The sequence below is a fragment of the Seriola dumerili genome, unplaced genomic scaffold (genome assembly GCF_002260705.1).
Source record: "Seriola dumerili isolate Sdu_G_001 unplaced genomic scaffold, Sdu_1.0 BDQW01000138.1, whole genome shotgun sequence".
Taxonomy (NCBI): Eukaryota; Metazoa; Chordata; class Actinopteri; order Carangiformes; family Carangidae; genus Seriola; species Seriola dumerili.
This window is the reverse complement of record NW_019174393.1, coordinates 8,215,431-8,238,559: the sequence shown is the minus strand read 5'-3', so window position 1 is coordinate 8,238,559 and position 23,129 is coordinate 8,215,431. Positions and strand designations below refer to the sequence as shown.

Below are 23,129 nucleotides of genomic sequence, written 5' to 3'. Positions count from 1 at the left end.
ATGTTTGTTATAACTCTGTTTTATATAAATGATTATTACTGGTTGATGTCATTGAAAGACAGCCATATGACTTGATCGTTTGTGAGGACACAGGAAAAACATTCCTATTATCAAAGCAGGTATGAGGTGGTCCTTGGGGGCAATAGTATATTTTTAGACATCACTGTGTTCTTGAAAACATTCTCATGAGTAGATATCATTTGTATCCTGTATATTTCAAAATAACTTTAGTCTGATCTGGCCATTTGACAGGAAAAACAATGAGTTGATTTAATACTTGTCCCACCCCCACAAAATAAGGATATATGCAGCAAAAGTTCCCCTACAGTACAAAATTGAGCGAATCTGTTCTTCAAAGCACTGTCAGCTGGTGCCAGACATTTTGGGGTACATATAATGACAATCAACATCGGTCTATAACTTTATCTACTGTAGAACATAGAAGACAGACAAAACCAAGACAAAGCCAGTGCCACAGCAATGAGGGAGACACCTCTGAAGAGACTGTCTTAATATTAATGTTTCTTCTATGTTTTGATATTTCTTTATTATATTTAAGCCCCTAAATAGAAAACATCAATGTAAACGATGTCAACTGGTAGTTCAATATGAAATTTAAGCTAGAAATGCAAAGGTGTTCTAAATAAAACTACAAAATTACAATTTATAGTGACGTTTCGTCGCACATGTATGACGTTGTCCGCGGAGGGATCCTAGCTTGTCAGAACCATGGTCAGAACGCTGAGAGGCAGTGAACAGCAGAGGTCTAACGTTAGCTCAGCTACTCATTAGGACAGGGAGACATTGAACTGTGAAGACGTTTTGCTGTGAACATTTCTGAAAGCAAATGTTAACTTTCGGATAGTACCGTTTGCTAGGCTGTCTAGCGTTTCGGGGGCTAGCTTTCAGTTTACTCACTGGTGTTCTGCGGTGGAAATAGCAAAAATGTCGTCTCCAAGTCCGGGTAAAAGGCGAATGGATACCGATGTGGTGAAACTGTATCCTTTCTGAACATAAACAACTGTCTTCTCAGTCGCTGTCTAGTCAGCTATGTCCTGGTGTATGTAGAAATATGATATGTGCAAACCCTTTTTATTGATGCTGCTTGTTTGTCTTACTAATCCAAAGAAGATGGGGCTTTCATTGTGAATGACTGGTGTTTTTGTGTAAACAACATTTTGCTAGCAAAGCCAAGTGTTAGCTATTTCTGTCCTGCGAACCTTCAGTCGCTCATCGGGACAGCTGTATTAGCTAATCAGATCGGTCCCATGTCCTTTCAGCATTTTTCCAGCACAGCATTTTGTAACATTAACGTTAGCTGTCTCGCTTGTTGTCTATATTTGAAAATTACTGCAACAGCCGAACAGACGCTAACGTTGTTCTTCCTTTACAGGAATGTCTTTCATCTTGTTGCACCACCAATAGATCTGGCAGCGGTAGACTATATAAAACACCTTATGGCGATTTGGTTTCTTTGTCCAGCCTGTTGTTTGTTAGGGGAGTGAAGTCAAACTGCCCCTTTACACGTTGACACAGGAGCTTGTTTACATAACGTAAGGCTACCGTCAAATGTAAATGCTGTTGTCTTTTGTTCTACTCTCGTAAAAAACGTTGGCGTTATTTCAGCAAGAATCATCCTGGGTCTAACTAGCTTTGCTTTGTAACCCTACCAAGGGTTTTGAGATTGTGTTATTACATCTGCCACTTGAAATGTTACCTTGTAACGCTGCTGAGCTGGCTTGCTAGTCTGCTGGTTAATTTCAACATCAAAATGGCCACCTGATCTGTGTGTCTCACTGTACTTCAGTGTCTGCAGGCAAACATGTGGAAGGCTAACTTGTATAATTTTTTACAGTGGTTATAATTTGTTATTTTACAAATATTGGAAATGGAAGTGAGTATGGCAGCTGTTTTGTTAAGTGATACAGCAGGTGTCACGAGCCTGTGGTCGTTTTCACTGTGGAATGCTTGAACTTTTAGGCAACATCTAGTGTGCTCTGATTTCAAGTTGTTGTCACCATCTTTTCTTTTATACTGCTAATTTATATGTTCCAGTTAACTTAGGGATGACAGATTGACTCTAAAAATAAACCATAGCAACACATTTCCCGTCCATACTGTGTTCTAGAGGAACAGTGTGAACAAGTAGTTTTGTTTTTGTCCCAGCACAGTGGAAACCAGCTTAATGATTGGGTAGCCTGTTACTAGCCGGAAACCACAAGAGGGAGGGACTTAGAACAGCTGATGGGATGGCAGTAAAGCTTAGTCAAATATGGGGCTAGAACTGGGCTGGTCAAAACAAACCAAGATGTCCCAACAGGGTCAACATAATGTTTAAAAAGGGAGAGTTTGAAAGTCTAAGTAGTTTGATCTTTTAAGTTTTTTATTAAACTGAAGACCTACTGTATTTAGAGCTATTTGTACAAATATAGACATGACTCTGCATTTCATAATGCATCCTGCCTCATACCACCAATTTAGGGTTAAAATGTCACTAGCCCATACATTTTAAACTGCATGTGGCTGCAATATGTGAATACACATCAACAAGGAGGCTATAGCTTGTTCTTTTCAAGCTACATTTCCCTTGTTATTTTGGCCTGTTGCTGAAGGCATTTTGTTACGTCTGCTAGCTAGCAACAGTGCTTGTTTGAGCAAGTTTCTGCCCCCCCCCCCCCCACACACACACACACACACACACACACACACTCTTATGTGTAGGCTATGAGGCATGAGTGTTGAGGCAGACAGAAGTTTTTAGGCATTGCAGCACACGCACACACACACCCAGCCTTGCAGTTGTATTACACCCCCTCTACTTCTCGAGCTACTTGACTGACAGGCAAGAGCAGGTTTGCTTTATGCCACCTGCTCAATTCCATACAATGACCTGTGTGTTTTAGGATACCATGGGTGAGCAGTGGTCAGCAAATGTTAAGGAGAACAGCTATGTGCGTTTAAAAGTAGGTCTACAGAACTGAGATTTACTGGCTTGCACAGCACATGGGTTCACTGCTGACTAGGCCGTCTTGTTGAGCTGAAGTAGGGAATGCTCCACGTTACTGGTATGGGCAATATTTCCTTCCTTCTGTTTGTGTCCCCAGAGCAAAACTACCAGTAACAACCTCCTCTCTGTGCTCCTTATCCCCGCGTCTCCCTCTGGTGTAACCAAAACCTGAAACTCACACTGCCTTTTAGACAGGAGCAGCCTCTTTCTTATGCGCTGACACTGAGAGCCCTCACGCACTAATTTGCTGCGGCCACCGGAGAGCTGAGAATCTAGAGCGGAGGCCATTAGGGAATTCATGAAAATGAATGTCAGAATGACCTCAGCATGTAGTATCACTGGGTTTAAGCTTTGTCCTAAGCCAGGGCGATGGATGGCAGCCTGCTTTTAGCACCAAATGTACAGTCTTTGTGTTTGCGTGCTAGTTGCCTGAACTCTTTGTACTATTTAATGAAATTGTCATGGAGAAGGTATTAAGTATTGGTTTACACTGACTTTACCTTTTTTTCCCCGTATTTTCCCTACTTTTTCACCCCCTCCTTTGGAAACTTATTGCGTTGAGTGGCAAGAGACAACTTGTTTATTGTCCAGTTTTTGCCAGACAGTATTCCCAAACCTTAAATTAGGGTTATTTTCTAATTACTTGCATAACTTCTGGCCACTGGCTTTTTGGTCTCGCTCTTGGACATGTTGATGTAGTTTTAGAACATAGTGCTCTTGAACAAGAGTCTTAGTCGAGTTTGTCATTTAAAAGAGCTTTACATTCAGCTTATTGTGTGGGGTTGACTGCACATACTGTGTAGGTAGATGTGCTATTATTTGCATGTATTCATCATTGGTCTACTTGCTTTACAAATGCTTTCAAGCAGTAAGCTGCTGGAATTTGAGCACAGGTAGATTACAAAGGACTAAGCCTATTGTGAATGCTAACACAGGCTCTTGTGGTGTCTGGCCTATGGATTTTAATGCAGTAAATGGGACATAATAGGAAATGTGTAGGATTCTCTGTACAACAGTTCATATAAATCAAGAATAACAAGAAGAATATGAGAAAGTGTATTTGTATAGTATTTCCATTGTCCATTGTTATCTTGAAATACTTATCTTAACAGTATCATGAGCCTGAAGACCTGAAGAGGTGTGTATTTATTCATATAAGAAATCTCATTACATTAGACATTTTATGTAAACAAAAATGCCTTTCAGCTGTACTTTTCAACCTTTCAGTTGCTGCTAGAAGGTCTGATAGTGATTGGATAGCAGTTCTGTGAAGCATGGCCACCAGTGAATTATATTGGAGACTGGGGGGAGTTGTTGGGAGGGGTGCTGCATGCTTCATCGGCCCAGTATCCATCATGTCCTGGTATCCATCATGATACATTGGTATTATTACCAATGTGTCATTTCACCCAAAATCAGAATTATCAGATGATGAAAGTATGTTATGTGTCATTGTTAGTGCTTCTCTTTTCACCATTCAAGGTGAGTTTGAATTTTCTTTTTCTTTTTTTTTCAAGCATCCTTTTTTTCCTGGAGTGACTGTTGAGGCAGTACTTGGCCTTCAGCAATCCTGATTTATTCAGTTGTCCACAATCGGGGCGGGCATGTAGGGGCAGTGTCCAGCTCTTCCCTGTTTTGTTTTTTTTAATGTCCTCCCCCACTCCCTTCCCCACCACATCCCTCCACCTTCCATGAGTAGAATACCAATCCTGAGCTTTTTCTCCTCTCCGCTTGGTGTTTCAGCCCCATTGTGCCCTTGTAACATGACATCCGGATGGCATCAGCGGCAGAGTCTTTTGTGTTTCCCGTTTACATGGAGCCCCTCTGACCTCCACCTCCCGCTGCTGTGTCACACAGTCATAGGCAGCTAATCTGCACCCAGCGCTATTATTGCGGGACTGAACCAACTAGGTGCGGTTTACTGTAGGGAAGGAGCTAGCAGTTTTCTGCCTGTTCCTGACAGAGATTGACTGAATGAATAGGAGCATGATGAACCCATGACGAGAATGGGGAAAGCTCTGGTTGGATGATGCAGCTGCATAAACTAACAACGTGCTTTGTTATAGTTGTGTAATAGAGGTTACTTCACAGTAGTAGACAAAAAAGCTAGAACAAGACATTTATAGAAAACGTGCAACCCCCCAGTGCCATTTTACATTATGGTAACAGCAAACATATATTGTAGGGTTAAATGCAACAAGAACATAAAGCAGATGTTGTAATTTGAGTCAGTCAAATTATATGTTGTTTGCTTGGGAGTCTACAGTATGTCTGTAGATGGGAGTTTACCTTAGCCATGTCTTCAAGGTTAATATTTAATCCATAGTAAGAAGCTCAAACACTGACTAAGACAATGTAGGGAATGGCCCACCTACCATACATACTCAACCAGTGATGGTATGGAATTAAGAGGGCTGAACTGAGATATGTATGGTGTCTCCATGTCCTGGGAAAGCTGAAAATATAATACCTAATTTAAATGGTTTTGTTTTGTATACAGTCAATGACAGTGTATGTCTTAAGATTTATATGTGGTGGTTCTTGGGCTGTGTGCGCTTGGAAAGTGATGAAAAGAATGTAAATTGCAGGAAAAAATGTTTTTCTTCATTTGCTACAAAAAGAAAAAACTTTGGCATACAGTGATTCTTGACGATGTCATGTACATCTTACTGTATAGCTTACTGATGTTGAGTTGAAGCCCCTTTTGTCTACTGCTTTTTGTCTTGATTATGTCTTCCTGTCAGCCTGTTTCTACTTTTCTTTATCTGCATCTGATTTTTGGTGATTGTTGAGTGTACATATGCCTTTGTCTCTGTCCATGCAGGTATTTTTAGAAATATGCTACATCATCCGGCCCCAAGGAAGCTCCTGCTCTTTTTCCTTTTTATTTCTTCATGAGTGAACATAAGGTAACCTAGTAAATTGTGGATCAGGCCCCGTCTAGTCAGGGGCCCCCCACCTTGATTGACAGTTGCGTTTTGGGGGTCCAGGAGCAAGGCATCTCTGACAGTAGGAGATTGAGGCCCTCACTGTTAATCCCATAGTGCAAACAGTGAAGCTTCCTGCACGCATGGCTGAGTTCCCGTAGAAAAACAGATGGACTGAAGTTCCTCTCTTTGTTTCGCATGATTTTTTGTTTCTGGCACTGGGGAGCTCAGCCTGCTTCTGCCGCTCACGTCCACTGCTGCTTTAATGTGGAAAATCAAGGGTGACGATAGCATGTTTGGTCATCTGGGCCAGTGACACTGAATCCAGTTGTCTGAAAGTGCTGACTTTTTTGTGTTATCCTTTTGTTTAGGCTAAAATAGCCTATTTATGAAGCAAATAAGCCTTATCGTTAAAGTGCAACCTACACTATCCACACCCTTGACTATCTGCCTCTGTGCGCCTCTTGTCTGTATCAAGTTGATAAAATTAGTTGTGTCTATCCCTCACTCTGCTGAAATTCTGGTTTGTTAGCAGTTTCCTCAACATGTCACTGTTGAAATTCAGGGTTTTTTTTTTTTTTGTCTTTACAACAGATAGCAAATCTTGTCTGTTAGATTTGCTCATTAGACAGTTGCTTCAGATTTAGGTCATTTTTTCTCCTGCCCTGGCTCAGTTTTGTGATCATTAATGGCCATTTGGTTTGTGTGTACATGCACACAGCTCAGGCGCGAGCATACACACAGAGACTCTGTGCTATTGCTGTAAATAGACTGTTGATTTAGTGAAGGGCTGAGAAGGGGAGCAGCTGAAGATTTCACATTTGATTGCAGTGGGTGGGCTCTCATCCCTCACCGGAGAAGACAAAGAACTTAGCCTGTGCAGTACAGTGCTGTCCCAGCTCTCACACAGGGAGGTAGCCCTGAGCTAGCATAGTGTATTGAGGCCCATATCTAATGGAAACCAAATCTGCATGGCACTGCATTGATTATGGTATTTGGGTTAACTGTTGGGCATTTAGCTTGGTATTTTTTGCTTCCTTCTTTTTTTTAAGTTGATTTCAAGAAAGTATACCTTTTATATTGTTTCACTTCATGCGCATAAGGCAAAATGAAAATTGTGGTTTGGAAAAACAGCTTTTAGATTTATGCAAATTTTCAAACCTGTCCTGAGTCCTGAGCTGAAAAAATGCTGTCTTGTGAGCACTTATAAATGAGACGAGGTAAAATGTACACAGGTTCAACATATTAGACTACCTCAAAAGTTTTACATTGGCTGTTTTGTTTATTGTAAAGTATAATAATTACAGTTGGAGACTGAATTCTTTGACATATCATATATTTTATGTGTTAAAATTGCAGATGTCATCAGCAGAAATGAAACTGTGGTATTCTTAGAGTTAATTTACTTCCCATCCACCATCCAATGAGTGCAGCTCTTAACAGCTACCAGACATTTACATGTGGATTTCAGTGAGTCAGGCCTTTGGGGCCATATGTCCATTGATATGTAAAACCTGCTTGGAGTTTTTCTTTCGCACAGACCGCACACGCTGGCACCAAGTGCTCCATCAGTATTCAAACCCTTAATGTGTCAGAAGGAGTTGGATGCTTTCAGAACAGACAGTTTAAGCCCAGCTTTGCGCGATAACACCACACTTGAGACGTTGAAAGGATAGTTGGTCATTTAGATTCAACATTTTGGAATAGATGTCAGTACAGTGAAGTATGCTGCTTTGTTTTTCTGAAACACAACCAAACCTGTGACCTGTCCAAAGTATAGCCCGTTAACATTAAACACATGTACGTTCTTCTGCATGTTTTGCTCTTTAAACTTGAGTGAACGTTGAGTAAAATAGCAGATAAGAAGATGCGATAATAGCAGGAAACTAACCAGCTGGATTCAATTTTACTGGCACAGTTGTTTGTAGTTACCTAAATGTAATCATTACAAAACATACTGTAACCTTTCAAAGTGGCTAGTAGTGAGAAACAGACTAGTACCACAGCTTAATTACTTTTAACCTATAGCACAGGTTTCATTATGATTGTCACTAAACTCAGTCTGAAGCTTCATGACTGTGACCATAAGAATTTCTAAACCATCTGACCAAAATTTTATTTAACTGCAGTATAGTTGTTGTTTTTTTTTCAGCCAACTGTCAGCCAGCAGTAACGTAACAGGGATAACAGTTAGTTTGTTCAGGGTTAAAGTTTGTCACATTTGTAACCAATTTCCTGTCAGGGATCAATAAAGCTAATGTTGTGTTTTCAGTGATAAGCAGAGGTTAATGCAAGTTAATGTGTCCCATGTTATGCCTTTATCTTGACCTAAAGAAAGCTGCATGTCCTGCAGAATCTCTTGATCTCCTCATAAGTTTGCTTGTAGACAACTTTGCAGACATCCAACTATATAGTTTTATAATAATATGATCATAGTGTCAGTAAACATGAGCTTTGTCATGATTATTCTAGGCTAGTCTTTGAAGGTTGTTTGCCGTCTCGTGGCCAATTCATTTGTCTTGGTTCCACATAGAACAATCATGTGCTTAACCTGTTAACATGTATGTTGTAGTACAGGTTATTAAGACCCCCTCTAGCTACAGGTCTACATAGCTAGATCTCTTGTATCTCTTGTGAGATGTGAGCAGGAAAAAGGGGAAGTGAGAGCAGCTGGCATGACCGCAGGGCTGTTACTATCATACTAGTACACCTCTTTTATCAGAGCCAGCCAGGACCCCATTGCCTCATAGGACAGCTGAGAACAACCAGGCCATACATTGACAGTCGGGGAACTGGGCTAAGGAGCTGTGGCTGTTGCAGAGCTTGTCCAAATCAGATTTGGGACCATGAATAACTGGCAGTATGCATAGCATTAGGCTCCATGAGTCCAGTGCAGGGGAGTGCGTCACTATTTCCAAATCAGTCAGGCAAACATATTTAAACGCCCTATTAGTGTTGTACTGCTGTTCTACCATTGACCAACACCCAGATGTAAAGAACACTAAATACTATTTGTGACATTTCTGGTCTGTCAAACGGGCCTGATGATTAGCTACTTTGCAGCTGCAAATGAATCTCCTCTTTTATAAACTTGGGAAAATTAGTGGCTAAGCTGCTGTTGCTATAATGGCAATCCTAGCAACAGCCAAGTTGAATATTGCTTGTTTATTAACAGCTTCATAAATCTAAAATAGGAAAAAAAAAAATCTAAATCAGATTGGTAAAGGCACATACTGTACTTGCTGTCATTATATCAATATTGTAAATGAAGAAGTTGTGCTGAGCCATCTGTAGTCTGGATGAATGGGAGCTGTTGGCTTCTTGTCTCTTCACTCTCACTTTCGTCTCCCTTTAGCTCACCATGTATTCACAGGATTCGCTGTCTACAGAGTTAGTGAGCTAGGGTTTTTAGGGAGTTTCTAACGGTTGAAATGGTTCAGTCAGCCTCTAAATCTGCATTAAAATTAAGTAGTGAGAGTCCGACTTAATGAGCAATAAAAGAAAGTAAACAGATGGGGGAAAATGTTGGCCTCAGCATGAGAGGGAGAGAGAAGAGGAGTGGGTCAGTGGGGTTGGCTGGTGACGGCTGCAGGGGAGAACGGTGTTTGTTTGGTGGTGAGCTGATTAAATCACACTCTCACAGCAACACCCTGCCTATCACTGGCTCTGCCTGCTGTGGCAGGATGGTTGCTGTGCTACACTAGCTGCCTCTGTTTTCAGGCCGCAGAGAGTAGTGGAGGTCACACAGTAATCCTGCTTGGCTCAGTGCAGCGCACTAATACATAGAAAGTTGAAAACAAAAACACAGGCACATTTACAAACAGACCAGGGCGCATGTATAGATAAAGGTTTATGCCAGCAGAGACTGCGAATGAGCAAACCCTCTTGCACCTATGGTCACACACTAAAGCATGCGAATTTCATTTTCCTCTGGCTCTTTTTCTTTAAGGCCCCATATTAGAGTGTGGGCACTGAGCCCATATTGGGAGGAAGAAGAAGGAACAGCTTTGTTGTCGTTGTAATGTTGGTAGCAACTTTGTTTTCTGTTTTGTTACTATTTCAGCTAACAAGGCTAATTTCTATTGCTCTTAGTACGAAATGTAGCTTGCTGTCTAAAAGATAAACATTCTTTCTCTATTTTTTGTATGTAATGAATATTAGCCTGTGCATTTCATTTGGTAGTCTATAGTTGTCTCTCTTTTGGTGGAGGAAGCCTACCCATTGCTTACACCCTGAGGACAGCTGCTATATTTCCTGCCTTTCATCTGCAAGGCCTTTGATTGTACATTGTCATCACAGTCTGTGTGTGAGGGAGAGAAAGCGAAAGAAAGGTTACTGCCTCAGAGTTCCTCATCTCTGAACAAAGATGTGCTCTTAAACAAGTTACTCTCTGTGAAGGTTACAGTGTTTATTCTGCCATTTAAAACAAGCAAATTGATAAATGGGCATAATCCAATGTACATCATCTCTCAAGCGAAGACTAATTGCTGTCAGCATAAAGTTCACCTAATGTAGGTATGCAGCAAGGCATTTCACCTCTCTGAGACAGGGCTCAGAGAGTATTCATCAGTGGTAGGATATGGCATAAGAATTTGCCTTGCCTCTATTTGTAGCCTCAGTCAATTGAATATAATGGATATATTTATGATGTGTAGATAGATTTTGCAATATACACTCTGGGGGTTACTATATGTCAACATACACACTACACAGTCCAGCCTGAGTAGACAGGAAGCTATGCTGCATGATAGATTGCTTAACTATATGATATTCTTTCTCTAATAGAAACACTACATCATAAACCTGTAACCTTGCCTTGTTACAATCATTTGTGCAGGTAATCTGGTGTTATTGTGCTCCAGGGCTCTTGACTTGATCCTACTCTCATTATCATGAATAATGTCCCTAGAATATTTCTGATGCATTGATACATTTTTATACAGATGACACAGATTTATATAATGCCTCTGCCTCTGACTCTGATTTTATCACCATGTTCCAAACAAAATTCTTCAGAACAGTGAATTAAGTTCTAGCAATATCAATCACCTAGGAATCTGGATCGAGTCCCAACTATTATCATCAAATCCAGACATTGATTTTGTCTGATTACGTGTCTGTACTGTATTCACCGGGAATATCATCATCATTTGCCTGCAGTCCACAGTAATGATGTCATTCACATGCACAGATCTGCCTACGAGGCTAGATCAGCATTCGCTCTTTTCTTTCATTATCTCTGCATCACTTTCTGTCTGCCTCTCCTTTGGCATCACCCTGTCCATGTGTCTTTCACTTCATTCTTCAGCAGCTCTCTTTATCATCTTCTCGTGCTCTTTTCTTCCCTGTTGCAGCCCTTTGTTTGGTTGGCTGACCTTCTTCTACCCTCTCGTTTTATGTTCCACTTCCCTGCTGGGTTTTGGGGGGGGGGGTGTGGACTCTTAGTGTCTTTCAGGCAGACTTCTTAGCTTTGCTTTCTCAGTCTGAGACACAAGCACTGCTTCTTATGTCCAGTCCGAAGCAGTCATCCTCGCTGGTCAGTGCCATTAATAACTGGAAATTCTGCATGGTGTCCCTTTTTGTTATTCAGTAACTGAGCTCTCTCCTCATGTCTTTGGGATTATTTGATTTGCTGCCTTTCCTGTTATTTCAGCCTAGTCTGTCCAGAAGCTCTATAACTTCCCTTTGAAAGGATTACTTGAAGCTGGAGATGTCAGCAGATGGTCAGAGTATTGTATGCTAAGATGTAAATAGTCCAAACTGACCTGACTCTGTCAGTCAGTCATACCAAAGACATACAGATGTATATATTTGAAGATTTTTTTCTTGTTGTCGTGCTGATATACTTATTGTAAAGCGTGTTTGCCATTTATGATTGCTTTGTTTTTAGAAAGAAAATAAGAAGTTGAGATTTTTTTTTAAATTTGTTACATCACCCTGTTAATGAAAGGATAATGTGGGCTTTTCCTTTCCTTTTTCCCCTCAAAAGAAAGACGAGAGAGACGCGGACGTGCTTTGAAACTAGCCAGTGCCTCCCTTTTACCAAATCAACAGCTTCTGTCTCCAAGGAGGGAAATGTTCAAGCATAGTTGACACCACATTGTTTGACAGAGTGCTGTTTATGATTCTCCATCATGTTTGTTTTCCGTACTTAGAAAGCAGTTGGTCAGGATGGGATATTTTGATCCTGGGTCAGGCAGGGATAGTGGCCTGAATGGACCAAAATGAAAACAAGACATGTCTAGACCACAACCGTAAATGCTATTTACTGCATATTTTTGCACTTAAGCCTTTAAATGTGCTTTATAAAGTTCAAAATCAGGATAACATTGACTTTGGTCCTTGGATAAACTTTGGAACATTTCAAAGGGCTAATTGGTAGTTCTGTCAGAACTTTTCTTTCAACACAGTGTTTTCAAGTGTGAGTGATTTGTCAATGTATGAAAAAAGTCTGGCAGTCAAACAATATTAACACAGGAGACTATTGCTGTTACAGTTCAGGGCTTTCACTGTTGTCTGAGATGACGCGAAGAGAAGATGTATGTGTATGTTCTGGACTGATTGGGCTCTGCGTATCAGATTATATATATATGTGTGTGTGTGTGTGTGTGTGTGTGTGTGTGTGTGTGTGTGTGTGTGTGTGTGTGTGAAAGGATATTGACCTGCTGCTGTCCACAGATTATGACTTATCTATACTAATCCAAGGTAGGAGGATGGACAGATAGTTGGTTTGTTGGGAGTGGGGAATAAGAAAATATACAACCTTGATCAAAACACTCTTTAGGAGTTAATTGACCCAGAATTTGCTGAATTGTGGTTGGGTGACAGAGTGTGTTTGAATTAGATATCCCACAAAGATATATATGTGGATTCATCTGTAGCCACTTTTAATGGTTTGTGGCTCACAGAAACAGGAAACCTTGATGTAATTTTGCAACAAACTGTAACTAAGATACAATGTTTACATGCCATAACAGCAATTACAGCAGATAATGCCAGCTTTTTCAGCCTAGCATATTCATGTCATGAAATAGGCTCATTCAGGTCATTATTAACTGCTTTGTTAGAGTGTTTATGTAAGAACTGACTTCACTTTACTGGAATTTACACAGCAAACACAATGTAATATTAATGTGCATGTAAGCATCCTTCATAACCCAACTGCCGTCTTCCTTTCATGTCGGCTATGAAGTTGAAACCCATTTTGCCTTCACTTGGTTGAACGCAATGTGTCATGTCACTTTGATTCAAAAACTCCAAACAAAAGGGCAGTGCAAGTCACAGTATGTACTGTATATCCTGCCGATCCAGTTATTTGGACCATCCACGTATTTCCCTCTCTCTGTTTGACTGGCTGAGTGGCTGTTTGTCAACTACACGCTCAGTCCATCTTCCACTCCATCAAACAACTGGGAATTTACAAGCTCTACCAGGAACTGTTTTAACAGATCTGCAAAACGCCTTCACGGTAAGAGGGAACCGATGTTGACAGTGACTTGTAGTTATTTACTGGGTGGAAGGAATGAGTGCTTGCAGCCTTGGGCCTCTCTGTATGTAACAAAAGGGCGGTGGGTTAGACCACTGTGTGATGATTTCATGGAAAATGGCCAGAATCCCGTCAAAGTGAATTCATATTTTTGGAGTTGACGTCACTAAAGACACAGATGAGAGGATGAGGTGAAAGTGTTGAAGTTGACATCAAAGCCTGAGATTGTTCCTCAAGATAAAGATATTGAGTAATGTGTGTGTTTATTTTTCATCGGACGACCACACCCGTATTAATGTGAATAACCTGCAGGTTTTGTGAGGAGGGCAGGGTTGGTGAATGATTATATGTGTGATGGTGGAATAGATGGAGGGTGCTCAGTCCAGCCACAGAAAATAGACAGTTATTTGTGACTCTTGACTGCATTTTTGCTTTGCTTACAAGTGATTCTTTGCTGTGTGTGTGTGTGTGTGTGTGTGTGTGTGTGTGTGTGTGTGTGTGTGTGTGTGTGACTCGTGTTCGCATCATTACCATGTGAGGGTAACAGTATGTGAGAAGTCAGTTGGTGCAATATTAGCTACTCCCTTTCCCTACCTTATCCTTCTCTCACATGATCTCACTATATATATGAATATATAAAAATATATGAATCTCATTTTGAACAGCCAGGTCAGTTCTTCTCTGGCCTCTCAGTCAGTATGTCCAATGGCAGTTGGCCCGCAGCATAATCAGTGCTGATTCAACCACGTTAATAGCTTATACTTATGCTGCTGTCCTCTGTCACATAACACACACAGTCCACACCATCCCCCTTCTATGCATTGCTGCCCCCACTCGTGGTCGTACACACATTAACTCGCACACCAGTGGTTTCACTACTGGTTAGGTGCATTCATAGATGTCCTTACATGAAGGGCAGAACTGGGTGAGCAGCAGAATGTAAACATCATGCATCTAGTCTGACATAGGAGGAGAATTTCTTTAAGAATGGGGCTAGTTGTTGTTTTGCTATCATGCTTTTGACAAGTGTTGTACTCATGATGTTTGCGGCTGTTCACTCTGCCTTGGACTTTGTATCAAAGAGCCTCACGATGTCTCCTTGACTCCAGCACGAGTCAGAGCACAGAGGTTCCTCCTCTGTCTGACAATGACACATTTCCTTGCTGAAGCCAGGGATTCAGTCCGCTCTTGCAGACTCAACCAGAGCTTAAAATAACCTCCAGTTTGATTTAACTCTTTGGGGGTCAGTGCTACTGCTAATGGGATACACACCCAATCAGGATTGACAAGCCAGCTGCTACTGCGTGGCATGGAAAACTGATTTTTATCCCATCTCTTGCACCTTCTGTCTGTAATGTGGTCTGTCGGTCTTTCACTCTCATTTCGCTCTCATTTTTCTCTTTCTTTTACACTGGTTTATGTTCTCCCCAAGTCTCTCTCTGCTTCAACTTTATTTCCTGTGCTTCTCCCCTCTGCTCACATGAAAGAGAAATAATTTCTCTGTGATGAATTTGTGTTAGAGAGGGGATCAAGAATGATGAGAGCAAGCGTTCATCATATCCACATGACACTGAATAGAAATAAGATAACATTCTTTGGGGTTTTGTTATTATTGTAATTATGTCTGTGGAAGAAAACACTGGGTGATTATTTCCTTCGCTAACCGTAATAAACTTCTCCAGGGTAAATACAGTTTTTCTAAATCTCAGCCATTTAATATATTTGGAGGTAACTGACATTGAAATGGATAAACGGCAACATAATCAGAAGTTATAAACAGTTGTGCCGGTTGAGCCCTGTGATTAATACGAACTACATCATCTGCAGTTTGTTGCATAGAGATGGTCAGATCCAAGTAATTTTGGCATTGACCGCTGTTACCAATTATAGAGCACAAAGCTGCAACTAAATTGGTCAGAAATTGATAACATTAAACCTTACAGTGGAAGTGAGGTTTGTCTCGTCACGTAGTTATTGAAGTTAAATGAATAACACAACCTATATTCAACTGCAAAGAAGCCTCATACAGCTACTATATATAAAGTGGTTGTGTGGTTGAGACCTTACAGATGGACACGTCTCAGCACGTTTGTTGACATGCCCTGTCAGAATGCCTGCCCCCCGGATTATTTGGTTAATTACAGCCTACACTAATACAGCCACTCTGATCAGGTGATGAATCTGATATAAGAGTTTATTATGTCTACCCGCGGACAGTATTAAGTATGTACATAGGACTAAAAGCAAAGTTTTCTTTTATATGTTTTAATTTAACGCTGCAGTAAGTATTTTATATCAGGTTTGTTACCAGTATGGCTGGTAATATAAACTGGTAGAATCTCAGACCTTCTCTGTAAGGAGATGGCCTTCTGAACTGTGGTTTCTCTATGGGGACTTGTGTTATATGTCCACCGGGGCTTTTAGAGGGTGACAGGTGGAGGGACGCCTGCATGGCTCTGAAGGATGGCTGAATATGATCTACTGGCCAATTTGTGTGTGTGTGTGTGTGTGTGTGTGTGTGTGTGTGTGTGTGTGTGTGTGTGTGTGTGTGTGTGTGTGTGACAGAGAGTGAGTGTGCGTGCGTGCGTGCATGAATATTTTTTTTGTTTTGGAATCGCTGTCCCTCATACTTCACATTCAGTCTGGGGCATTAATCCAGCGTGCACAATGACAAATTGGCACAAAGCTATTGATTGTCATTGACAGTGTGTCTCCAGGACTTGGGGTCAGAGCAGAATCTAAGTGTAATTTTCCTGCATTGATTTGTTTTCACTATCTGTCAAAAGCTATCATTTCCCTCATTAGTCTTAATAACTCTGCATCATATGAAAGAATGATGTTGTGTAGAAGCGAGGAAAAAGGTCAGACTCTGCTCATGTCTTTGCCTTTGCTGTAACATAATATGTGATGATGTATTACACTGGAAACAACCGCAGCTGAATTACCATTCTAGAGAGGCCAAATTGGTGTTGACCCTGAATATTGCTGAAGAACTGTTCATCGTTTTAGTCACTCAGGTTGTATTTGTTTATGTGTGTGCAGTCAAATGAAGCAGTTGTCCTTAACAGCCATTACAGCATCGAGAGCAAGCATGAAGTCACCATCCTCAGTGGACTCAATGAATTTGTAGTGAAGTTTTTCGGACCACAGGGAAGTAAGTGTTTCTTTTTTCTGATTTAACATAATTTTTTTTTTTTGTCCTGACACATGAAAAAAAAGACTTCCCTAATTCACTGCTGAATTCTCCTCAGGATAATTAATTTGTCCGAGAAGTCTATGGTTTAGGGTGCGTTTTCATCCATGTCCATCTATTTCATCCAAGAAACATCAACCAAATCATGAAACATTTGTTTGCGTGTCCTCCACTTGAGATCTTGAATCTTCTTTGATTGACCCTGCCCCCTTTCTCTGGCCAAACATGTAACATGTTACCAACATGAAGAGAAGTTCATCCCAGCAGGCCAGGCAGTTTCAGGCCTGAAACCACAAAGTGTAAAACCGAGAGGAGCCAGGCTTGAGGGGGGAATTTGGATGAAGAGAGTGGCCTCATCAGCAGGAAACACGTCTTTCGTATTCTGTTCGTTACATCTGTCACACTAAAAACCGCTGCCACTTGCACATCAATAAAGAGAGGAAGTGGTTGTTTGACCCCATTTATGATTCCTCAAAACTGTGCCAAATAAGGGCACTGTTGTGTGTATGTACATGATCACTGCCATTCATCCTCAGCTAGTGTGTTTTCAGTCATCTATGTGCTGTTCAGTTTCAGTAGGGCACATGAGGGTCTTGTTACACACAGCTATTCTGGGAGAGCATCACACACTCACAATCTGATTCTCTTCCTCTTTGATGTCAGTGTATTTTGTGAAGTGATATGCAAGTAAAAAATTCTCCTGGGCTGATATATATATTACTGCATAAAATAAAATGAAGTGTAGCTCAGTTCTCAAGTGGTCCCTTCACTGTTGTGAGGAAAAAGGAGTGCAGAAAACTGGTATAACCCCGCAGTGTCTAAATCTGTTGGAGTGCATGAAGGATGGAATATGATGTTCAGTCGAGTGTAAGTCTTTCCCCTGTCCTCAGCAGTGTTCTCTCTCCCTTTTTTGTGTCCCCTCTTCATGTACAGCGCCGTATGAGGGAGGTGTGTGGAAGGTGCGAGTAGATCTTCCTGACAAATACCCTTTCAAATCGCCATCAATAGGTACGAACTCTAGTGTTGTATAAACTGTTGTAAGATCCCATTTTTTAGGTTCCACTTCACTTTTTAATACTGTCCTCATTTCTACTTTGTTTTTTGTTTTTTTTTTTGTTTTTTTCAGGATTCATGAACAAGATTTTTCATCCCAACATTGACGAAGCGTAAGTTGATATCATGTTTTCAATTGTCAGTGAAGTGTGAGTGTTTTCTGTTACATTGAGACTACACTGGCAGTGTAGATTATTGGCTTATGAATACATTTTGAGTATCAAACACATCAAATTATAAGTTTGATGATGATGATGATTAAGTTGTAAACAACTGGCCTGTCATTGTAAATTTAAACATTGGCTGTATTCAGTAATATTTCCTAATGCTTCTATATTGCCTTTTCAAGTTTTAGGCTTTGAAAGTGTTAAAAAGATCAACTTATGTTGTGAGCTACTCTTCCAGTTGTATAAACCACCAGTTTTTGGCACAGTCAGCTAACAGCAGCAAATCACATCACACAAATATTTAACCTGGCCGAGCTCTTTGTTTCTCTGGGCCTATTAATCCACTACCTTGTGCCCAGATCCTCTGAAGGACACAGGCCATGAAGGTGGGTCCCTGGGAGGACCTGAATGACGGGCTGAACCTGTGCCTCCTCCCCAAAAGAGACAGTCTAGCCTCACAAAACAATTCTCATGTGAAAGTGTTATATTTATTACCAGGAAATGGCTCACATAAATACCAGTGGTAAACTAGAACTAGTTTGCAGTTTAAAATTTCAATTCAAAACATACTGGACAGCTGTCAATACTGTATAAAGGGCATCATAAATATAATAGTAAAGTATCTCTCTATAGAAGTGTTCAAGTGTCAAGAGCAGACAGTTCTGCAGTTTGTGTCAAGCTTCTGTTATTTAAGCTGTGAGGTGAATGTTTTCATTGGTCGACTGAAAGTCATACTGTATATACTTAAGTGACTAATAACTATTTGAACACAAATACCTGGTAATTCCAAACCTGGTCACATGGTATTTCACAACTTTCCAAGTTGACAAGAATTGTATATATGACTGCCACACAATTTATTATGGGATAGAGCTGGAAGGACTCAACTGGCTTTGTCCTCTAATTTTGGGCACATTTGAAGCAATTTTTGAAATGGGACATGCTCTGAGCAGGAACACGACAACACACACCCTCCCTCTCCCCGCCCTTCGGACTTACCCCTCTAACTCTGTTTTCTTCTTGCTTTCCCAGGTCAGGGACAGTGTGCTTAGATGTCATCAACCAGACATGGACAGCCCTTTATGGTGAGTGGCCCCACTGCGTATGTGTTCATATTAAGTTACCTCACTGGGGTCTGTGTGATTATGTGCGAAGATCTTGACCCAGTGCCATCAGCACCAAAAAGGTGCCTGCTGCCCACTTGCTATCAAGTGGCCCTAATCTACTTACTGAGGGGAGAAGTGAACACTAATGAGGTAATACCCTCACCCAGCAAGGTCAGAAAACATTCACCTTCGACAGGAATGATTAACTGTGGTATCAGCTGTGAGCGACACGCTCACATACTCTTGATGGCAGTGATTGTTTACTGTTTCTCACCCAGTTGCTCTTCTCACTGTCACAGTGTCTCTCTCTACTACTCTCCATGTCCCTGTGCCCTTCTCCCTGTATATTTCCCCATTAATTTCTCATTACAGTCGGTCCACAGGGATGAGATAGCTGTTGAGTAATATAAATGACTTTACAGTAATATCCCTAGCAGATGTTATAGCATCCCTCCCTATTTATTCTCACCAGTGTTCTGGATATGATTCAGAACAGAAAGTATCTTGATTCAAAATTAATTCAGGTTCAAGAGTTGTGATATGAAAGAGAATAGATTTTAATATTCTAAATTATTAATGTTGTCAGGTGAGGTTGCCTGCTTTGTTCTCCTTTTTTAAAGTCAAGTCAGGCATTTTTTAAATGATTACATTTGTGATATTGTGGCCTTGTTTGAACTTGTGTAAAATGCTGCAGATTTTGTTGTCAAGTGTTTGAAAAGAGCAAATCGTATTGGACTAACATGGAAACAATAGGCCAATCAACCTAAGCATTGTGTGTAATGAGTCTCTGCAAAAGGAGGGAACAAAAGCAACTGATTGAATTGTCTAAACATGATAATGCTGTACAATAGACAGTAGGGAAGTATTTGTTTTCCCAACTTGAATGGACCCAACAGTGACACCTAGCAGATGAGACAGGAATTGCAGGTTTTCTACCAGGCCTCGGCTCTGAGAGAAAATTGAGGCCTGCTAGCAGTGAGCTACTGAAAGGGATTAATGTTGTTCGAGCCTCTGTGAGGATATCAGGCTGATTTTACATTTGTGCTGTGCTAGCTTGTATATACACACCATACAGCTTTGATCCTTTTTCATATGGTCCTCACTCACTGACATGCTTGTAAATACATTATGAGCTTTACTGTGGCCATTTAAAAGAGGCAGCAGCTTTATATTAGACATGTTGTTGCCAAATGTTATGTGTTCATTTCTCCATAAGGTTCCTTCAGATTAATAGTTAGATTTTGGTTGAAGCCTGATGGTATCTGCTGTTAAATGTTCTGTGGGTAAAATGAGATTCTGTTGCCTGCTTCCCCAGATCTGACCAACATCTTTGAGTCGTTCCTGCCCCAGCTGCTCGCTTACCCAAACCCCATCGACCCCCTGAATGGAGATGCAGCTGCCATGTACCTTCACCGGCCAGAGGAGTACAAGCAGAAAATCAAAGGTTCAGCTTAATAAAGATCTGCTGGGTGTAGATCCTAGATCCCTTTACATTCTTAGATCATGGCACACCTGGAAAAAGTTATTTTTTCAAATTTAATATCCAACAAAATGTTATAATTTCTGGAAACCATTGCTCAACTAAGAGCATTAGCTCGCAGTTTTTGCTGTCTGACCATGTTCTCTTTCTGTCTTCTCTTTGCCCGCATCTCTCCATCCACAGAGTACATCCAGAAATATGCAACAGAGGAGGCTCTGAAGGAGCAAGAAGAGGGGGCAGGCGACTCTTCATCTGAAAGCTCCATGTCTGATTTCTCAGAAGACGAGGCCCAGGACATGGAGTTGTAGTGATAGGAGGGCTCCCCCATCCCGCGCCCTCCTTTAACCCCCACAGAGACTATATTTGATTTCCTAACCATGAGAAAGCAGACTTATAATATTCATATTTAAACAAGTTGATTTTTTTATTATTATTATTACTACTAAACAAGGATTTTTATGGATATCTAGCCTTTGGTGTGTTTGACAGACACCCTCCCATTCTGTAGCTGTTTCTCCCTACGCAGATTTCGCAAATGCTTTCACATTCTCTCCCTGTCATCTCCACATTTTTAAGATGTGTTATGTAGTCGTAGGCAGGAAATCTCCCCGTGAACATCTCATTTCTGTACTCAAATTTCACTTTTTAAAATAGAACTTTCCAGTTTGACCTGAATCCTAGTTTCCTCTCTTTTTCCACAATGCTAATTGATTCTGACCAACATTTCATTAGTTGCTCCACTACAGAGCTGCTTAGGTCTCGCCTGCCTGGGTGTGCAGCGCTACAATATTAACCTGTAGTTAAGACAGTATTTTTTAAAGCGCACAATCGCACACACGAGGTGTCTTGGTACACCTTCCACAAACATACAAAACGTGTAGTGCCAATACTATAGACTCTCATAAATCAACCCTAAAGGCTGCCTAAGCATATCCTTTTCAACATATTGTTTGAGACATGTCAGTAAAATAAGATGCCTTTCTTTTATGGTTCAGTTCGGATGCTACCTTGGCTGTTACTTCACTTTTTGTTACACTTTGTTGATCTGCTGCAGCTGCCTGTCTACATGTGCCGCTGTGCAGTGCAAAATAAATGCTTAACAAGGTCAGGTCTTGGAAAGCAAATTAATTAATAACATGTCTCATTACATTGCGAGTGACAGTGTGGTGACAAAGGCATGTGGCGGGTGCTTTTAGAGTTGATTGATGGAACGCACACTAGCTGCATAAACTGTACGGAAGATTGATGCACAAAGGCAATAAAAATAGCAGCGGCTCTTCTCTGAGGCGTTTGTGAAGATTGTGGTCAGACTCACTTGGTATTATGGGAACTGAAGGTAGACCAGAGCTACCCTTTAACCATCTGACCATATGAATTTCATATTTCATGCAGCTCGTACTAGTTTTCTGTTAAGAGGCACCTCAAACACACGAGCACCAAACATTCTCTTTGCGCAGGATACCGCTGTCTCTCAGTCATCTGTACTCCTGCTTTTAAAACAAATTTCTATAAGTATTATTGGTAAAGAACAACTTTTCAGACAGAGAAAGAATGTAATTAGCACCTATTCTGGTGAATTTAGAAAACCAGCACCAAAGTCAGTTTTTATTTAAGTGAAAGCAACAAAAATGGTCATATGGTTACTGAGCGGATCTGAGAAAAAATGAAGAGTGATTTATTGAAGATTCAGGTTCGTGTAGTATCACTCCTCCTCACATTCCACTGTTACCTGGAGTTTGCTCCAATGCATGCCCTTTACATTGGTCTGACCTGTGGTATGTACCCTGACTGCACCGAATGGAATCCCACACTTTATGTCAGCCTTCCTGGATCTCTGTTTGGATCGCTAGTTTGAAGAAGATTATAAAATAAGAGCCAAATAAATGATGTTTAGGCTTGTGACAGTTTTCATTTGAGGGGAATTAATTTAACGTTAAATTTCATATGTACAGATCTGACTTCTTATCTAAAAAAAAAAAAAAAAAAAAAAAAAAAAAAAAAAAAAAAACTGAAAAAAACATGTCATACATTCATGGTTGATTTGTTGTGGCGGGTCGAGATGTAATCCATGATGCGTGGAAAGAGATTGCAATCGCAGCTTTGAGTTTTGACTGTTTTTTTTTTTCCTACTCTTATTTTTTCTTGTACTCTTCACACTTTTCGCCCGATAAAGGGAGGGGGGGGGGGGCTCAACATGTTTGGATTTTTTTTTTTTTTTTTATGTACAGCATCTACCTTGTACAGTGATAAGACACCTCTCTGTAGCCTCATGAAAACTCAGTGTTGAGCCCGAAACACTGACCGAGTGTTGCTTGTCGCGGCTGACATGGCAGTCAAACTACCTAGAAAACCTTGAAATGTATTCACTTGGTAAATTGCAGTAAGAATCACTGGCTGCTTTTTGGTAGATTGTGGATCCCAAGTGGGAGATTCAAGGCCGAGTCATACTCCGGAGGTCACCTTATTACCTCGGATCGCAACTCCCTCTTCTGTGCCTCTCCTGTGACCTAGTGAAGAAGTCCCCAAAACCATGTTTCCAAAAAGCCATCAAGGTCAAAAATAACTAGTGAAGCACATTGTTTTTACACTTTTTTTTCTCCTCCTCCTGCAATCTGTCCTGTGCAAATTGTGATTTGACATCGAAATTTTCACTCTGTTGCAGATTAGGGGAATTACCCAGGGCTGAGTGGCATTGGGTGTATTTGAGCTA

At 40.8% G+C, this 23,129-nt stretch overlaps 1 protein-coding gene across 1 annotated transcript; it reads left to right on the top strand.

Annotated features, from left to right (window-relative positions):
* Positions 1 to 738: 738 nt before the first annotated feature.
* On the top strand, positions 739 to 21,094 carry ube2h (ubiquitin conjugating enzyme E2 H). The gene is made up of 7 exons (XM_022749350.1): positions 739 to 998; positions 16,498 to 16,574; positions 17,547 to 17,621; positions 17,740 to 17,779; positions 18,866 to 18,918; positions 20,255 to 20,383; positions 20,603 to 21,094. The coding sequence occupies exons 1-7, from the start codon at positions 946 to 948 to the stop codon at positions 20,725 to 20,727; spliced, it is 552 nt and encodes a 183-aa protein (XP_022605071.1). The 5' UTR covers positions 739 to 945; the 3' UTR covers positions 20,728 to 21,094.
* Positions 21,095 to 23,129: the final 2,035 nt, after the last annotated feature.

Coding starts and splice junctions, on each gene's coding strand:
- ube2h (XM_022749350.1), top strand. CDS start 946: ATGTCGTCTCCAAGTCCGGGTAAAAGGCGAATGGATACCGATGTGGTG. Junction 999..16,497: donor GATACCGATGTGGTGAAACT/GTATCCTTTCTG, acceptor CAGCCATTACAG/CATCGAGAGCAAGCATGAAG. Junction 17,780..18,865: donor CATCCCAACATTGACGAAGC/GTAAGTTGATAT, acceptor TTGCTTTCCCAG/GTCAGGGACAGTGTGCTTAG.